The 15147-nt window shown below is 48.7% G+C and overlaps 2 protein-coding genes and 1 long non-coding RNA gene across 7 annotated transcripts in view; 1 reads left to right on the top strand and 2 right to left on the bottom strand.

Moving 5' to 3' along the window:
- Window positions 1-7651, bottom strand: part of LOC133232054 (uncharacterized) — a 7676-nt gene extending 25 nt beyond the window's left edge. The window contains exons 1-3 of one of the 3 annotated variants that reach the window (XR_009731290.1): window positions 5901-7651; window positions 3028-3180; window positions 1-2786 (exon numbers count right to left, since the gene is read on the bottom strand). The exon at window positions 1-2786 is cut by the window's left edge and continues 25 nt beyond it. This is a non-coding gene — a long non-coding RNA (uncharacterized LOC133232054). Of the gene's footprint in view, window positions 3181-5900 lie in introns of all 3 variants that reach the window. The other 2 variants (XR_009731292.1, XR_009731291.1) reach the window with 2 other exon arrangements.
- On the top strand, window positions 7617-10696 carry SLC25A35 (solute carrier family 25 member 35). Its single transcript, XM_061390993.1, has 5 exons — window positions 7617-8002; window positions 8744-8833; window positions 9287-9439; window positions 9792-9926; window positions 10090-10696. Exons 1-5 carry the CDS (start codon window positions 7658-7660, stop codon window positions 10261-10263), a joined length of 897 nt encoding a protein of 298 aa, XP_061246977.1. The 5' UTR covers window positions 7617-7657; the 3' UTR covers window positions 10264-10696.
- On the bottom strand, window positions 10662-13179 carry RANGRF (RAN guanine nucleotide release factor). Of its 3 annotated transcripts, none has more exons than XM_061390990.1 (5): window positions 11888-13179; window positions 11682-11798; window positions 11320-11476; window positions 11144-11229; window positions 10662-10940 (listed from the first exon to the last, which is right to left on the bottom strand). In XM_061390990.1, exons 1-5 carry the CDS (start codon window positions 11962-11964, stop codon window positions 10817-10819), a joined length of 561 nt encoding a protein of 186 aa, XP_061246974.1. In that variant the 5' UTR covers window positions 11965-13179; the 3' UTR covers window positions 10662-10816. The 3 variants fall into 3 exon arrangements, with proteins under 3 accessions (XP_061246974.1, XP_061246975.1, XP_061246976.1); XM_061390991.1 differs by having other exon boundaries at window positions 11341-11476; window positions 11888-12137; XM_061390992.1 differs by lacking the exon at window positions 11144-11229 and having other exon boundaries at window positions 10849-10940; window positions 11888-12155.
- Between the last annotated feature and the right edge of the window lie 1968 nt (window positions 13180-15147).

Raw genomic sequence — 15147 nt, 5'->3', positions numbered from 1 at the left:
TATTTTTGGCTGTGCTGAGTCTTCATTGCTACTTGGGCTTTTCTCTAGTTGCAGGGAGCAGGGGCTACTCTCTAGTTGCCACGGGTGAACTTCTCATTGCAGTGGCTTTTTGTGTTGTGCAACTCAGGTGTGCAGACTTGAGTAGTTGCAGCGGCACGTGGGCTCAGCAGTCGTGGTTCCCAGGCTCCAGAGCTCAGGTGCAGCAGTGGTGCTGTGTGGGCTCAGTTGCTCTGCAGCATGTGGGACGTTCCTGGATCTGGAATGGAACTCATGTCTCCGGCATTAGCAGAATTTTTTACCACTGAGCCACCAGAGAAGCCCTCAACTGATTTTTGACAACAGAAGCAAAGACAGTTCAGTGGAGATAGGCTACTGTTTCCAACAAACGTTGTTGAAACAACTGATAGCCATATGTGAAAATGACACAGACCTTACCTCATTGACACTCAAAAAAGATCATAGACCTGAGTGTAAATCATAGACCTAAACTACAGAATTTCTAAAAGAAAATGTAGGAGATAATCTAGGCCACCTTAGGTTTGGCAGTAAGTTTTTAGTTACAACACCTAAAACATGATCCATGAAAGAAAAAAATTGATGTTAGACTTTATTATAATTAAAACCTTCTGCTCTATAAAAGATACTATTAAGAGAATGAAAAGACAAGTCATAGACTGGGAATAAATAGTCGAAAAACATATCTGATAAATGACTGTTATCCAAAATACACAAATAACTCAAACTCAACAACCAGAAAGCTAACCAATCCAATTAAAAACAGGGAAAAGATCTGAATAGACACCTCACTAAAGAATATAATATATACAAGGGTTTAAATTGCAAACAATAAGATAAATAAGTTTTGGGGATCTAATATACAAAATGTCAACTAAAATTAACAATACCGTATATAACATAGGTTATCAACAAGAACGACTGTAGAGCACAGGGAACTCTGCTCAATACTCTGTAATAACCTACATGGGAGAAAAAGAGTTTGGCAATTTCTTACAAAGCTAAACATAGTCTTACCAATCAATTCAGGAATCGTACTCCTAGGTATAAACTCAACTGATTTGAAAACAAATGTCTATATATAAAAAAAAATGCACACAAACATTTATAGCAACTTTATTCATCATCACCAAAAACTGGAAGCAATCAAGATGTCCTTCAACACATGAAAGGATAAACAAACTGTGGTACATTCATAAAATGGAATATTATTCAATAGTCAAATGTTATCAAGGCTTAAAAAGATATTGATGAAACTTAAATGCATATTGTTAAGTCAAAGAAGCCTTTTCAGACTACATTCCTTTATGATTCCAACTATATAATATTCTGGAAAAGGCAGAACTACAGAGACCATAAACAGACCAGTAGTTGCCAGGGATGGTTGAACAGGTGAAATACAGAGCATTTTCTTTGGCGGGGGTTGAGGGGGGCGGTGATGAGAATATTTTGTAGAATACTATTGATATAATGCATTTGTCAAAAGCCTTAAAGCTTACAGAACAAGTTAATACATGCACTCCCGCTGAGAGTCTAGAAGTACTGGCACTGTAATGGCATCAAGCACAGCCAGTGCTCAGATTTTAGTTTCTAATACTATTCCTCAATAACACAAACTAGGGCTCCTTGGACAAATAGCTGACACTAGGGCCAGGGCAGAAAATACACAAAATGAGCCTGGAGCATCTTACATTGCCAAAAAGTAAAGAAACAAAATTTGTAAAAGAATTTTTTAAAGCCTTTTTTCAATTTGTTACAGTACTGTTTCTGTTTTATGTTTTTGGCTGTCAGGCATCTGGGATCTTAGTTCTCCAACCGGGAATCAATGCAGCACCCTCTGCATTGGAAGGTGAAGTCTTAACCACTGGACGGATAAGGACTTCCCTGACCGTCCAGTGGTTAGGACTCTGCACCTCCACTACTGTGGCCAGGGTTTGATCCCTGGTGGGGGAAAGATCTCAAAGCCGAATCCAGCTCACAAAATAAATAGTTTGATTTAAAAAAGATTTGATGAGGATATGTCAAGAAAACATAGAAATCAGGAATGCCCTGGCAATCCAGTGGTTAGTATTCTGTCACTCCCACTGCTGAGGGCTCAGGCCAATCCCTGGTCAGGGAACTAACATCCCACAAGCTGGGCAGCGTGGCCAAAAAAATAAAGAAAACATAGAAATCTAGTAAAAGAGTTCTCAAAGGCCAAAGTTAGAACATTATAAACAACAAAATAAAGTATATTGGATTATAACTCAAAGTATAAAATAAATATCCATGATTCCATAGATAGAAATAAATAGTTGAATAAATAAATAATGGGGCAAACAAATCTCCCATGTGGAATTCCAAATAATTTATATAGATTTTTCTCCCTCAAGAAAGTGGAGTCTAACTCTCCATTCCTTAAATGTAGGCTGTATGTAGTGATTTCCTTCCAAATAATGCACTGTGGAAAGGAGGGGAAAATTCTAATAAATTTTCTACAGAGAAACCTGACAGACACTACTTCAGCCTGGTGATCAAGGTCAATATCAACAGTGATGTCATTTTGACAGCCAGTATGTATGCGGTAGCACCTTTGACATAATGTGATGAATGACTGTTGCCTGTGTGGTCTGCCTCCCCGAAACCCACAACCTCACTCCAGTCATAATAAAAGAAAAAAAAAAAAAAACAATAGAAGGACATTCTACAAAATACCTAGCCAGTACTTCTCAAAACTGCCCAGGTCATCAAAAACAAGGAGAGTCAGAGAAACCATGACAGCCAAGAAGAGCCTGAGAAGAAAGCACAAGTGAATGCAATTCCTGAATGGAATCTTAAAACAGAAAAAAACTTCATAGAAAAATGAAAGAAATCTGGAAGAGTATGGATGTCAATGATGCATTAATAATTGTTCATTAGTTGTAACAATATCAATATATCATATTGAAACCATTTACCTCAGATTGGGACTCAGACCCAGCCAAAACCAAGTCTGGGACTTGAATCCACAGTCTTTTAATTAGAATCACTCACCTGATGTCTGGACTCACTGAGGTTCAGGTTCTTTGTGTCTCAGTGCAGAGGAAATTCAGGGAGAAGCAAAGTGATAGGCAAGTAGATTTATGGTGGGAGATGCTTCTGGGCAGCTGGGAAACTCTGCCCCCGGGGATTGAATGGGCTACAATTCTATAATGAAAAAGGGGGAGGGGAAAAGACTGACTTCTTCAAGAAGACATAGATGCAGACATGCATCACTAGCTCCTCCTTCATATTAGGCAGGAAAGTGTCTGACCCTCTGAGGTCAAACTAGGATTACTGCATTTAGTAGAAGGGTGGTGACATTTTTCTCCCATCTAATGGCCTTGTGGTTTTGTTTATGGTTTTATAGTTAAGTAAGCCTGCTTCATTGAACAACGTTCCAATAACTTTCTTGAGTGATCATTAACTTACAGTGGTCTCCCAAAGTTTTCTAGGTTTCCTTCTCTGTCTATAGTCCCCTACTGGGATGTCTACAACTACCTGTGTAACTACCCTATTCTATTCCCATCAATATTAATGTAAGATATTAATAATGAAGGAAATGGTTTTTTCAGTAGTCATGTATGGATGTGAGAGTTGGACTGTGAAGAAAGCTGAGCGCCAAAGAGCTGATGCTTTTGAACTGGGGTGTTGGAGAAGACTCTTGAGAGTCCCTTGGACAGCAAGGAGATCCAACCAGTCCATCCTAAAGGAAATCAGTCCTGAATATTCATGGGAAGGACTGATGCTGAAGTTGAAACTCCAATACTTTGGCTACCTGATATGAAGAACTGACTCATTTGAAAAGAGCCTGATGCTGGGAAAGACTGAAGGCAGGAGGAGAAGGGGACAACAGAGCATGAGATGGTTGGTTGGCACCACTGACTCGATGGATATGAGTTTGAGTAAATTCAGGGAGTTGGTTATGGACAGGGAGCCTGACGTGCTGCAGTCCATGGGGTCACAAAGAGTCGGACATGACTGAGCGACTGAACTGAACTGAATGAAGGAAATTGGATGTGGGAAGTCTCATAGTGTCTTTATAATTTTTCTATAAATCTAAAACTGTTCTAAAAATTAAGATTGTTTTAAAAATAATAATACTTTAAAAGTTGTTTATCTGTAGGATGTCTGGATATTACAAATGAAAGGCTTCAGCCAGTAATTCTAAAACTTTAGCACATATCAAAATATCTTAGTGGGTTTGTTAAGCGTCTCATCAGGCCCCATCTTCAGCACCAGAGATCTAGTGTGGGACTAGAGAATCTGCATTGCTATGAAGTCCCCCGGGGCTTCCCTGGTGGCTCAGGGGTAAAGAACCCGCCTGAAGGAAACACAGGACATGTGGGTTCCATTCCTGGGCCAGAAAGATCCCCTAGAGGAGGAAATGGTAACCCACTCCAGTATTCTTGCCTGGAGAATCCCATGGAGAGAGGAACCTGGTGGGCTACATATAGTCCGTGGGGTCACGAAGAGTTGGACACGACATCACACACACACATGAAGTCCCCAGGTGCTGCTGCTGTTGTTCCAACGACTGTACTTTGAGAACCACTGGTATAAACTCAAAAACTAAAACAATGATGAGCTCTCATCCTACAAGCAAATAGGGTAGGGGTCCCGGAAGAGAGAGAATCCCACATGGCTTTCTTGACAAGAGAAGCCATTTTGTGATCCAAGCCTGGCTACAATGTTTACCCTAGAACAGATCTCAGTAATTAAAATCATTGAGGAACAAAAGAATGCATGAACAGAGTAAAAGCATTTAGAAGCAACAGTTCAGTGACAAAACAAGAGTCCTGGGTCCTCCTCTTTTGAACTGTGGTGTTAGAAAAGACTTTTGAGACCCCTTGGACCACAAGGAGGTCAAATCAGTCAATTCTAAAGGAAATCAGTCCTGAATATTCATTGGAAGGACTGATGCTGAAGCTGAAGCTCCAATACTTTGGCCACCTGATGCAAAGAACTGACTCATTGGAAAAGACCCTGACGCTGGGAAAGATAGAAAGCAGGAGGAAAAGGGGACAACAGAGGATGAGATGGTTGGATGGCATCACTGACTCGATGGACATGAGTTTGAGCAAGCTCTGGGAGTTGGTGATGGACAGGGAAGCCTGGTGTGCTGCAGTCCATGGGGCCGCAAAGAGTTGGACACGACTGAGCTGATCGACTGAACTGAATTGAACTGAGGTCCTCCTCAAGGGATATACATAACAATCTGATCTTTGAGTTGTTCTAGGGGAACAAAGGCCCCCACACACAGGTGGGGAATGGTAATTTCTGGCTAAAACCTGCGGACAGGTGGGAACCTAAGGAATGATGATGTTAACCTTCTTCTGTCATTTGTGATTTCAATCAATGAAAGCTTGGACTTTTGCCCCTATTCTGTGCAGGATTCTCTTCTGTTCAAGCCCCATCATGTATAAGCAAACCCCAGCCAAACCTCTTCGTGAATATGCACATACTGTTAGCTTCAAATTTTCCTAATTTTGCTGTTCAGGAAACACTGCTTTGGGAAATATTGCCGGTATTCTCCTTACTTACAAGTCTTCCTTCTCTCACACTTTAGCTTGGTTGTATCTTTTGACTCAACACTCACTGAGACGAATCCAGTTTTTCAGGTGATAATCCCAGCCAGCAGGGGGAGGCATTTGTGGAGCATTCCTTGGACATTTTCAGGGGACCCTTTTCAGACCCTCTCTTGAGAACCCCCATTATCTGCTCCACACCTCCTACCTGATTCAAAATCTGTGATTTAGCAGTAAACTGGTGAGAAAAGACTCAGACTCAGCTCCCCAGCCCTGGGAGTGTTCAAGAACTCCCATTGTAGTGGAGGAATCAGAGTAAACAATTGCTAATCAAATCAGAAACTAAGGTTTCTCACTTACTTGAGCAACAAAGCAGGATGGAAGTGGCTAAAAAGCTTCAAGGATCAGGAGAGATGAAGCTCAAGTTGAAGAGTGACTTGGAGGTTACCAGGATAAGGGTTAGCAGTAGCAGCAGCAGCAGGATAAGGGTGCCGTGGGAACAGGATATGCAAGGGCACAAGGAGACTAATTGAGCATATAGAGAAAATCAAACACTTTCACTCAGGCTTACGCAACACATAATTATCATTCCCATTTTACAAAGAAAGCTCTGAGATGTTAAGTGACTTGCCTAAGGCCATCCAGCTGGTAAGCAGGAAGACCCAAACTGGACCTCAAAAGATTCTCTAGGTCAGTTGTGCCCCCTAACTCCTTCTCCCACCCCAGAAGACATCCCTTGTTCTCCTGCTATCTTTCTCCAAAGCCTTGCCCCTCTTTTCTCAGAAGTCCTTGCATAATTAACTATTACCAGGCTCATGAACAAGGACAGGAGTCCAGAGTCTCAAGACCTTTTCCACCACTTGCTGGCCTTGTATAACCTAGGCTCAGGGATCAAAATCCCACCCTACTCAGCCTGCCTGTCCTTCTCCTCTGGGTTGCTGTGAGGATCAAAAGAGTATAAGGATGTGACTGTTCCCTGCGATCCTTCAGGACCCCTTCCTCTGCACCCGCAGGCACCACATCCCCGCCCTGGAACCTATTATGCAAACATTTTACTCAGTCTAAGGATATCTGTTCAGTCCAGGGGCGAGTTCTCCTGACGTCGATCCGAGGAGTGGATATACAGTTTGGCAACCCCACCCGGCGACGACCCGGAATAGAAGAAGAAGGGGAGCCCTAGGTTCGCAAAAGGAGCAGCCCCAAACAGGCCGATGAACTGCTGTCTCCGCACTCGGCTTCTGCGCCTGTCCAGTGACCCAGGGTCCAACCTCTCCTCCTCCCTACCAGTGATTAAAAAAAACAAAAACAAAAAAATCTGCTCCTGGGGGACCCCTCCCAGCACTCCGAGTCGACAGCCCAGGTACCGGTGCCGGGGTGTGGAGAGTTAACTCCAACCGCTTCTCTGCAGATTCCGGGGGCCGGGTCGCCTGGAGCACCTCCCATTGGCCGTCGAGCCGGCTCGGCGTTGATTGGCTGCGGCTCTCGGCTGCGCCTCTCCAAGGCTCCTCATTGGGCGCTGCTCTCCAGTGATCCGAGTGCGGTGGTCAAGCTTCTGTAGGCTACCCGGGGTGAAGCTGCTGAGGGCTCCGGCAGATGCCTGGGGGCGCTCCTCGAGTCTTGACTTCCTTCCCCGATTCAGACCTCGCTGCTGTCCCAGGGACGCTACCAGGTCTTCTCCTGGTCCTCTCCTTCCTTCATCTGCTGATTTTCTTTTCCCTTCCTCCCCCGCACGCGTCTCCCAACTCCGCTTTTCTTTCCCCTACTCCCGGCCCCCGTGTCTGGCCATCCTAAGTAAGCATCCCACTTGCTGTCCTCTTGACTTCTGTCCCTCCTTGACCTCAAATCCCTTAATTAACAAGTCCCTGTCATAGCCTTCTCGCCAGACTCTCCTAAACTCATATTTCTCTCTACCATCTTCTGACTCCCAAATTCCAGCTAACCCTTGACCTCTTGACATCTGACCCTGACACTCTATAGATTCCAGACCTCTAAATTTCTACCTCCCTGCAGCCTGGACCGCTGGAACTGAGGCTCTCCCCAGGATATTCTGACCTCAATTCTGAAGTTAATTTTAACTTTCTTACCCCTGGGCCAGTTCCTGCTACTGCTGTCCCGCCATGGACTTCTTGATGAGCGGCCTGGCAGCCTGCGGGGCCTGTTTGTTCACCAATCCCCTGGAGGTGGTGAAGACCAGGATGCAGCTGCAGGGAGAACTGCGGGCCCCCGGCACCTACCAACGGCACTACCGAAACGTCTTCCATGCCTTCATCACCATCGGCAAGGTGGACGGCTTGGCAGCCCTGCAGAGGGGCCTGGCCCCTGCCCTCTTATACCAGTTTCTGATGAACGGCATCCGGCTGGGCACCTACGGGCTGGCAGAAGCTGGGGGCTACCTGCATACGGCTGAAGGCACGCTCAACCCTGTTCGCAGCGCCGCAGCTGGGGCCTTGGCTGGGGTCTCGGTGGTAAAGAATTCACCTCCAATGCAGGAGATGTGAGTTTGATCTTCCCATGGGTTGGAAAGATCCCCCGGTGAAGGAAATGGCAACCCACTCCAGTATTCTTGCCTGGGAAATCCCATGGACAGAGAAGCCTGGCGGGCTATAGTCCATGGGGTTGCAAAAGAATCAGACACTACTGAGTGACTAAATAAGAACAAGGCCCTGCTTAGCTCTCTTTCTGTAAAGACACTGTGAGGCAGTGAGGTCTGTAGAAGGAAAGGTAATCTGGTTTCCCTCCCAGGTTATGAGATTCAGGGACAGTGATCTCTCCAAAGCCAGCTGGAGGCCAGAGAGCAAGTTTTGCAGAGGACCCCTCACAACCTGCCCCAGAGTCTGATGTTGGAGCCTGGTCATGGTAGTAGCTGAAGATTCTGTCTACCAGTCTGAGAATAGGAGGTGGCATGAGAGGCTGGACACCAGGTCTCGCCTAATGTGAACATTTTTAGGAAATGTTGCCATTTTCCATCCCCCACCCCTACCCCAAGGGAGGGAGGATGTAGAGGGGGTGGGGTGCCTCACAGTGCTAGGAGATCCATCCCCTGGGATTGGAGCCAAGGAACACAGTCTCATGACCAATTTGTTAAGTAGGAACAACAATAATTATCAGATTAGAAGGATATTGATTGCTGAACACCCTAGAGAAAGTGTGAGGGGGTCAGGCATTTGGGTTTCTGAGGTGGGAGGCTGACCTCTGAGCCATAGGCTGTAATACTCTGTCTTCCCCAGGTGAAGACACACCTACAAGCACAGGCAGCCACAGAAATCGCTGTGGGGCACCAGTATAATCATCAGGTGAGGGTTTTCCAACCCCTGGCTTGAGTCCCTGCCCATTCTCTCCCTTCTTCCCCCAGCTTTCTGCCTGTACCCAGCAGCTCCAACCCAGCCACAGATCTGCTCCGCCCATCAGTTCAGCCCTACTCCACCCCTGGAATCCACCCAAACCCTCTTTCCCATATGTTCCCAGTTCCTCTAGTCTTCTGCACCTGTTTCTCCTGCCCCATCCTCCTGACCTGCTAATGTCCTCACTTGCATACACCCTGTCCTGTTCTGGGGTGGCGAGGGAGAGAAGGATAGGTTGGTCGATAACTGAGGGCCACATTCATGCTCGAAGCCTACATAGAACTGGTTGTCTAGACATTGGGGTGCCTGTGATGGACCCATCCTTGTCACTGTTAGGAGGTAGCAGCCCCTGATGCTTGGGTGACTGAACCCTGCCCCCATGGTCTTTCCCCCGGCCCCCACCAGGGCATGTTTCAGGCACTAACCAAGATTGGCCAGAAACATGGTCTGGTGGGGTTGTGGCGTGGGGCCCTGGGCGGCCTGCCGCGAGTTATCGTCGGTTCCTCCACCCAGCTGTGCACCTTCTCTTCCACCAAGGACCTCATGACCCAGTGGGAGGTACTGCCTGGGGAAGGGGTGGGGCCACCCTGGGAATGTGGGCTGGGGAGCGGGGGGCAAGCTGAAGCGGGCTCAGTTTGAAGTGGGACAGTGCCAACGTTCAATGTGAGGGGGTAGCAGGTAGTCTTGGGGGGTCACTGTCTCTTTCTAACCTTCCCACAGTTCTCTTGTGCCTTCCACCCAGGTGTGCCTGAGTCCTCAGTGCCTTGCACTCTTGCTCCTTCAGTGTTATCACCGGTGGAGTGGAAGCTCCCTGAGTTACCGGCTCTCTCCTGTATCCCCAGTGCAGGGCCTGGCCTTTCTGTGGGGTTGAACGATTGGCTGACAGAGTTCTCCCTCCCTCCCCCATTAGATATTTCCACCCCAGAGCTGGAAGGTGGCTCTGGCGGCCGCCATGGTGAGTGGCATTGCGGTGGTCCTGGCCATGACACCCTTTGACGTGGTCAGCACCAGGCTGTACAACCAGCCCACAGATGCTCAGGGCAAGGTAAGGGAGTGCCCTGGGGTGTGGGCAGGCAGGGAAAGCTGGGGGATGGGAGAAAGCAGATTGTGGGTGGAGGTAGGAACCCTAAAATGCAGCCTACTGAGGTGAGGCTCCTGGTGGGTTCTGACAAACTCCTTCTCTCTGCTTTTCCTCTCCCACCTCTCAGGGCCTCATGTACCGGGGGTTACTGGATGCTCTGCTGCAGACGGCTCGGACAGAGGGCATTTTTGGCATGTATAAGGGAATAGGTGCCTCCTACTTCCGCCTTGGCCCTCACACCATCCTTTCCCTCTTCTTCTGGGACCAGCTGCGCATGGTCTACTACACGTACACCAAATAACGACAGCCGCTCTTCCCCACTCCAGCAAATCAGCACTCCTTGGACTCTTCCGACTCCATTTTTTATTACCGGGAGACTTCTGACCAGATGACCTTTCATCCATCCGAGGGGGACCGCCAACACCACTCCCCATCTGATTTCTCAGGATTGAATCACTACAAGGGATAGTTTCCCTCCCTTTCTTGGGTGTTGCTTTAAACCTTCCCTGCCTGTACTCCTACACATTTCACACCGCTGTCTCAGGGCTGAACCTGTCACTCCAAAGTGTGTTTCCTCCCTTTCTCCACTGCCGGCCTTGGGTCCCTTCTGATCCCATGTATAACTTTAACTTCACCCGTCCAAGACCAAAGGGAATTGGGGGGACCCAGGTGTTCTGTTAGATTTCAAAGGCACAGAGATTATATTGGTTATAAAGCAAGTTTATTTCTGCAGAGAGGAGGTGTCTTGTGTTTATGCACTGGAAAGGAATTTGGGGAATGTATCCAACCCTTTGTTCCCCTTGCAGAACAGAAGCCCCAGGTCTTCAGAAGCATTATGCAGCATTTCAGCATCCTTACTGGGGACCAAAGATGTTGGGATCGTGAAGGGTCAGACTGGTCACAAGCTGTTCAAAGTCGCCCAGGCTCCAGGGAGGAATTGACAGATTTTCCGGGCCAAGAGATGACCTATTCTCAGGGCTTGGGGGTGGGGAACAGATAGAGAACATCATCTAGGCCTTGAAGCTCCCATTTCCCCAGAAGACCTGGTTATCTGTGACCCCAAACTCGTGGCCCACTCCCACTTCCTTGGAGGCCCCACCAGCCAGTCTCCCTACTCTGCCCCTCCAAGCCTAATTCCCCTGGGGACCCAATCATTATCCACGTGCTCTTTCTATCCTTACGGGGGCTGATTGAAGGTGAGAAGGAGATCAGTCTGGTACTGGGGCAGCCGCAGCAAAGCCTGATGCAGTGTCACATACTTGGCTACCTAAAGGGATCAGAGTCCGGATGCTTACCTGATTCCCCAGTGCCACCCCCTTAACCCCTCCAGGACGTCTCACACTTCTCTGACCCTCACCTGCTGATTTTCTTTAGCTACCTGCTGTTGGCCAGAGAGGATCCAGGCTTCTTGACAGCAGCCCCTCAGGGCCAGGTTCTCCAAAACGAGGGGCTGCACAGTCTCCACTTGCACAGCCCTAGCCTCTTGCACCCCGCCAACATCTTCAAAGTGATACCTGGGGTTGAGGGAGCAGGGTCAGGAAGGGGCATTTGTTACTGCCCCTTTCAAGTATCTGTTAAATCCTAAGCTGCTCTCGCTTCCAGTGATAACACGTTGCCCTTGGAGTTCTCATTGCCCTGATTAACCGTCCAGCCACAGGCCCCGCCCACTCCTTCGGCTCCGGCCCTCCCATTGGCCAGCCGCGGGCCCGCCTCCCTCACCGGGCAGCCTCCTCGCCCTGCACGTGGGCCTGCAGCTCCAGAAGTTCGACTATCAGGCTCTGGTCTGTCACGCGATGGCAGAAAACTTCTTGATGGTCCGGGACCGGTCGGAGGTCGCTGGAGAGAGGCGAGGTAGACCCTTGTTGACCCCGGTTTCTTCCCGCAACCCACCTGGTCAAATTCCTTTGGTGCCTGGGCCGTCTCACCTTACGTCAATGGCCCCCGGAGGGAGAGTGGCGGAGAAGGCGCCCCCGAACAGTGGATAGTCTCGCGTGGGCTCCATGGGCCTGAGACTAGAGTATAGGCATTAGAGATTTAAAAGAAACTCACATGGGGCCACGTGCCATCACTTCCCTGCGTTTCTTTGCAGCCGTGGCCACCTCTAGGTCGCCCTTGGCTTCCGACTCTTTAAGATTTGGCCCCGCCCCGCGGTCGCGCTGGCCAATTGGCGCCCGCGCCTTGGGGGCGTTGCCCCAGCGGAGCTGCTCCCGGAAGCCAAGCTCTGGGGAGGGCGCGGGGCGGGACCGCGGGGTCCGCTAGGAGCTAAGACCTCGGTTTAGGACTTGTGACGCCCACTTGGTCACTAGCCCGCGCCCATCGGCCTCCTCGTTTTAAAGGGGTCGCGCTTTCTAAGAATGTCGCTTGAGAACCTCCTTAGGGGCCATTACTCATCCAAAGGACCGACGTCTTTGTGGGGTCTCCTGAGGTATGTAGAGGGGGGATAGTTTCAGGGTCTCCCCATATCACTCTCGGGGCCTCTTGACAGGGAACGGACTGCCAACCAGATCGCTAATTCCCGGATGCAGGGAATTAGGGAAACAATGGGGCCAGGTGTTGGGGGACCGGGTTAGGATTCAGGCCTCACGCCTTCCTGAAAGCAAGACCCAACCTGGGGATTATATATCTAATCCTCTCATATCTTCCCTTGGGAGCTGAGGTGAGGCGAAGGGATGGAGGTGTGGGGAGGAGGCGGTCCCCACCCCTCATACACAGACACACCTGGACGGAAGCACGGAATAAACTGTTGTTTTTCTTTTATAGATTTTTGGAGTGTTCCTAAAATTTCAGCTCAGGTGTAGCCTCCCAGCTAATTGCTTCATTCACCTTTGAGCCCCAGCACCTGGCAGAGTGTTTAGAGCATAACAGACATGTATTGTTGAGTGATTGAATAAACCCAAGAGGGTGAATTTTGGGACCCAGGGGACCACCCATACCCTCAGGGGCTCTAGATGTCATCTACTTGCCACCCAAAAACTGAGCTAGAGTATTCTCATCCTGAGGCCATCCCACCCACTAGGTTCCAAGTGCCATGCATCATACTTCTGGACCCTAATAATTTTGTAACACTGAGGCCAAGGGGTACATATTCTTTGATTCCCTCATCTTACCAGGCCTTAAGCAAAGGGCTGGATATACAAAGGCTATCTAGGACCCAGCCCTTACCCAACCAGAAATTTACAAAGAACAGTGGAGCACACTTTGAGCCTTTTTTTAATTTTTACTTATTTATTTGGCAGTGCTGGGTCTTAGTTGTGGCATGCAGGATCTTTAGTTGTGGCATGTGGAATCTATTGACAGTTCCCTGATCCAGGATCAAACCTGGGATCCCTGCATTGGGAACTTGGAATCTTATCCACTGGACCACCAGGGAAGATCCCTTGAGTCTTTTTTTTTTTTAAAGATTTGTTTGGTTTTTGCTGTCCTGGGTCTTTGTTGCTGCCTGCGGGCTTTCTCGTTGCTCAGCATAGGCTCCAGGCATGTGAGCTCTAGTAGTTGCAGCCCCCAGGCTCTAGAATGCAGGCTTAGTAGTTGTGGCACGCCAATGTGGTTGCTCTGAGGCACGTGGGAACTTCTGGGACTAGGAACCGAACCCAGGTCCCCTGCATTGGCAAGTGGATTCTTAACTACTGGACCACCAGGGAAGCCCCACCTTGAGTCTTTAAAGTTGCCTCAGAATTCACTAGGTCATGTTAAGGGTATTCTAGCCAAGGCGAACATCAGGAGCAAAGACTTGGAAATGAGAGGGCATGTTTTGGGGAATGTGAGCATATCAGCTTGGCAAGGGTGCCGTGGCAGGGAGCTTTGAGCCTGGAGAGTTGGTCACGTGCAAGGTGTTTATAGAACATGCTAAGGAGCGTGGACTCCTCACTTATGACAACCAGCATCAGACCTCTCTCTGAGCCTCATCAACTAAAACATTGTTAGGATTAAAGGCAGTATGGATATAGTTGAATCTAAATCTGTTTCAGGCAAAGAGAGTGGACTGTTTGATCCAGGAGGAATTAGAAAGAGGGAGGGGTGTGTCACAGAAGCCTGAGGAAGAGGAGCAGTCCGGACAAGGGGAACGAAGGAAACCAAGCCACAGGGTCAACCCTGCTGCCTCCCTCAGCATCTCTTTGTCCCTCCCTCCCCACTTCTACTGGCTTGCCCTCTGCCCTGTCCTCCCTGCTAGAGGCAATACTGGCTCTGGCTGCTTTGCAAGCAGTCAAGCAGATAGGGAGTCCTTGGAAAGGGACCTGCAAGGACATAGAAGTTAACAGGGCCCCAGCACCGGGCACAAGGGGTGAGGGCCTATTCATGGGCCAGGAAGAGGTGAGACTAGACTACAGAGACTGAGGAAAATACCCCCAACTTCCTTGTTTTGGATCTATGGCATGTCAGGTGTCATGCTCTGCTATGACATGCTGGGGAGGCCTGGCCCTCCACAGTTCTGGAGCTCTGGGGGCACAGGTTAGGTGGGCTCTTCCACATGGTAGGAAGCGGTTCTCCAGGAAGTGACAGAGGTGCAGGGCTGGACGTCCTCTGGGAGTGGGGTGGAAGGAAGCCCTAACTTGGCAAGTTCCTGCTCTTGACTCTCCCTTACCCTTCACCTTTTTTCCTCTGTGTCTGTCACTAATGGGCTCCCCAACAGCTGATTCTTTCTACATGTTCAAGTTCAAACTTCCCAAGAGGCTGGATCTAATTAGGTCAGTTTTTTGCCATCCAATTTGAAAGTACCTCTTTGACCAGCTGTCCTGCCTGGCCATTTCCCAGGCCAATACCCAGACACAAATAAGATCTCTTCTTTGTCCATCTGGCTGTGACTAGGATGACCAGTATCATGGGAGAGATCTCTTTAGGCCACTTTTCTCAAGAGGGTGTGAACATATGTCCAGCTCCTGGCTCACCTGTTGAAGTAGGCCTGCAACTGATTGATTCTGTACCCCTGGGACATTCCTTCTTCCAGCGCTCTGAATGCATTTGATGCAGTTTTTTATTTTGGGCTCAGGTGTCCCCAGGCTCCCACCCCATCACCTTTGGGGCCACCAAGAGGTGGAAGTGATGGACTCATATCAGAGAGGTGACTCAACACCCAAAGTCAAGCATCCCTTTAGAGTAAGGGCAATGTATATTTCTACCAAGCAGGGGTTTTTAGTGTTTTTGCTTCCATGCACCTCTTTGACAGTTTGGTGAAGCCCTTGGAGCC

This window comes from Bos javanicus, chromosome 19, assembly GCF_032452875.1.
Source record: "Bos javanicus breed banteng chromosome 19, ARS-OSU_banteng_1.0, whole genome shotgun sequence".
Lineage (NCBI taxonomy): Eukaryota > Metazoa > Chordata > Mammalia > Artiodactyla > Bovidae > Bos > Bos javanicus.
This window is presented reverse-complemented; position numbering and strand designations above follow the sequence as displayed.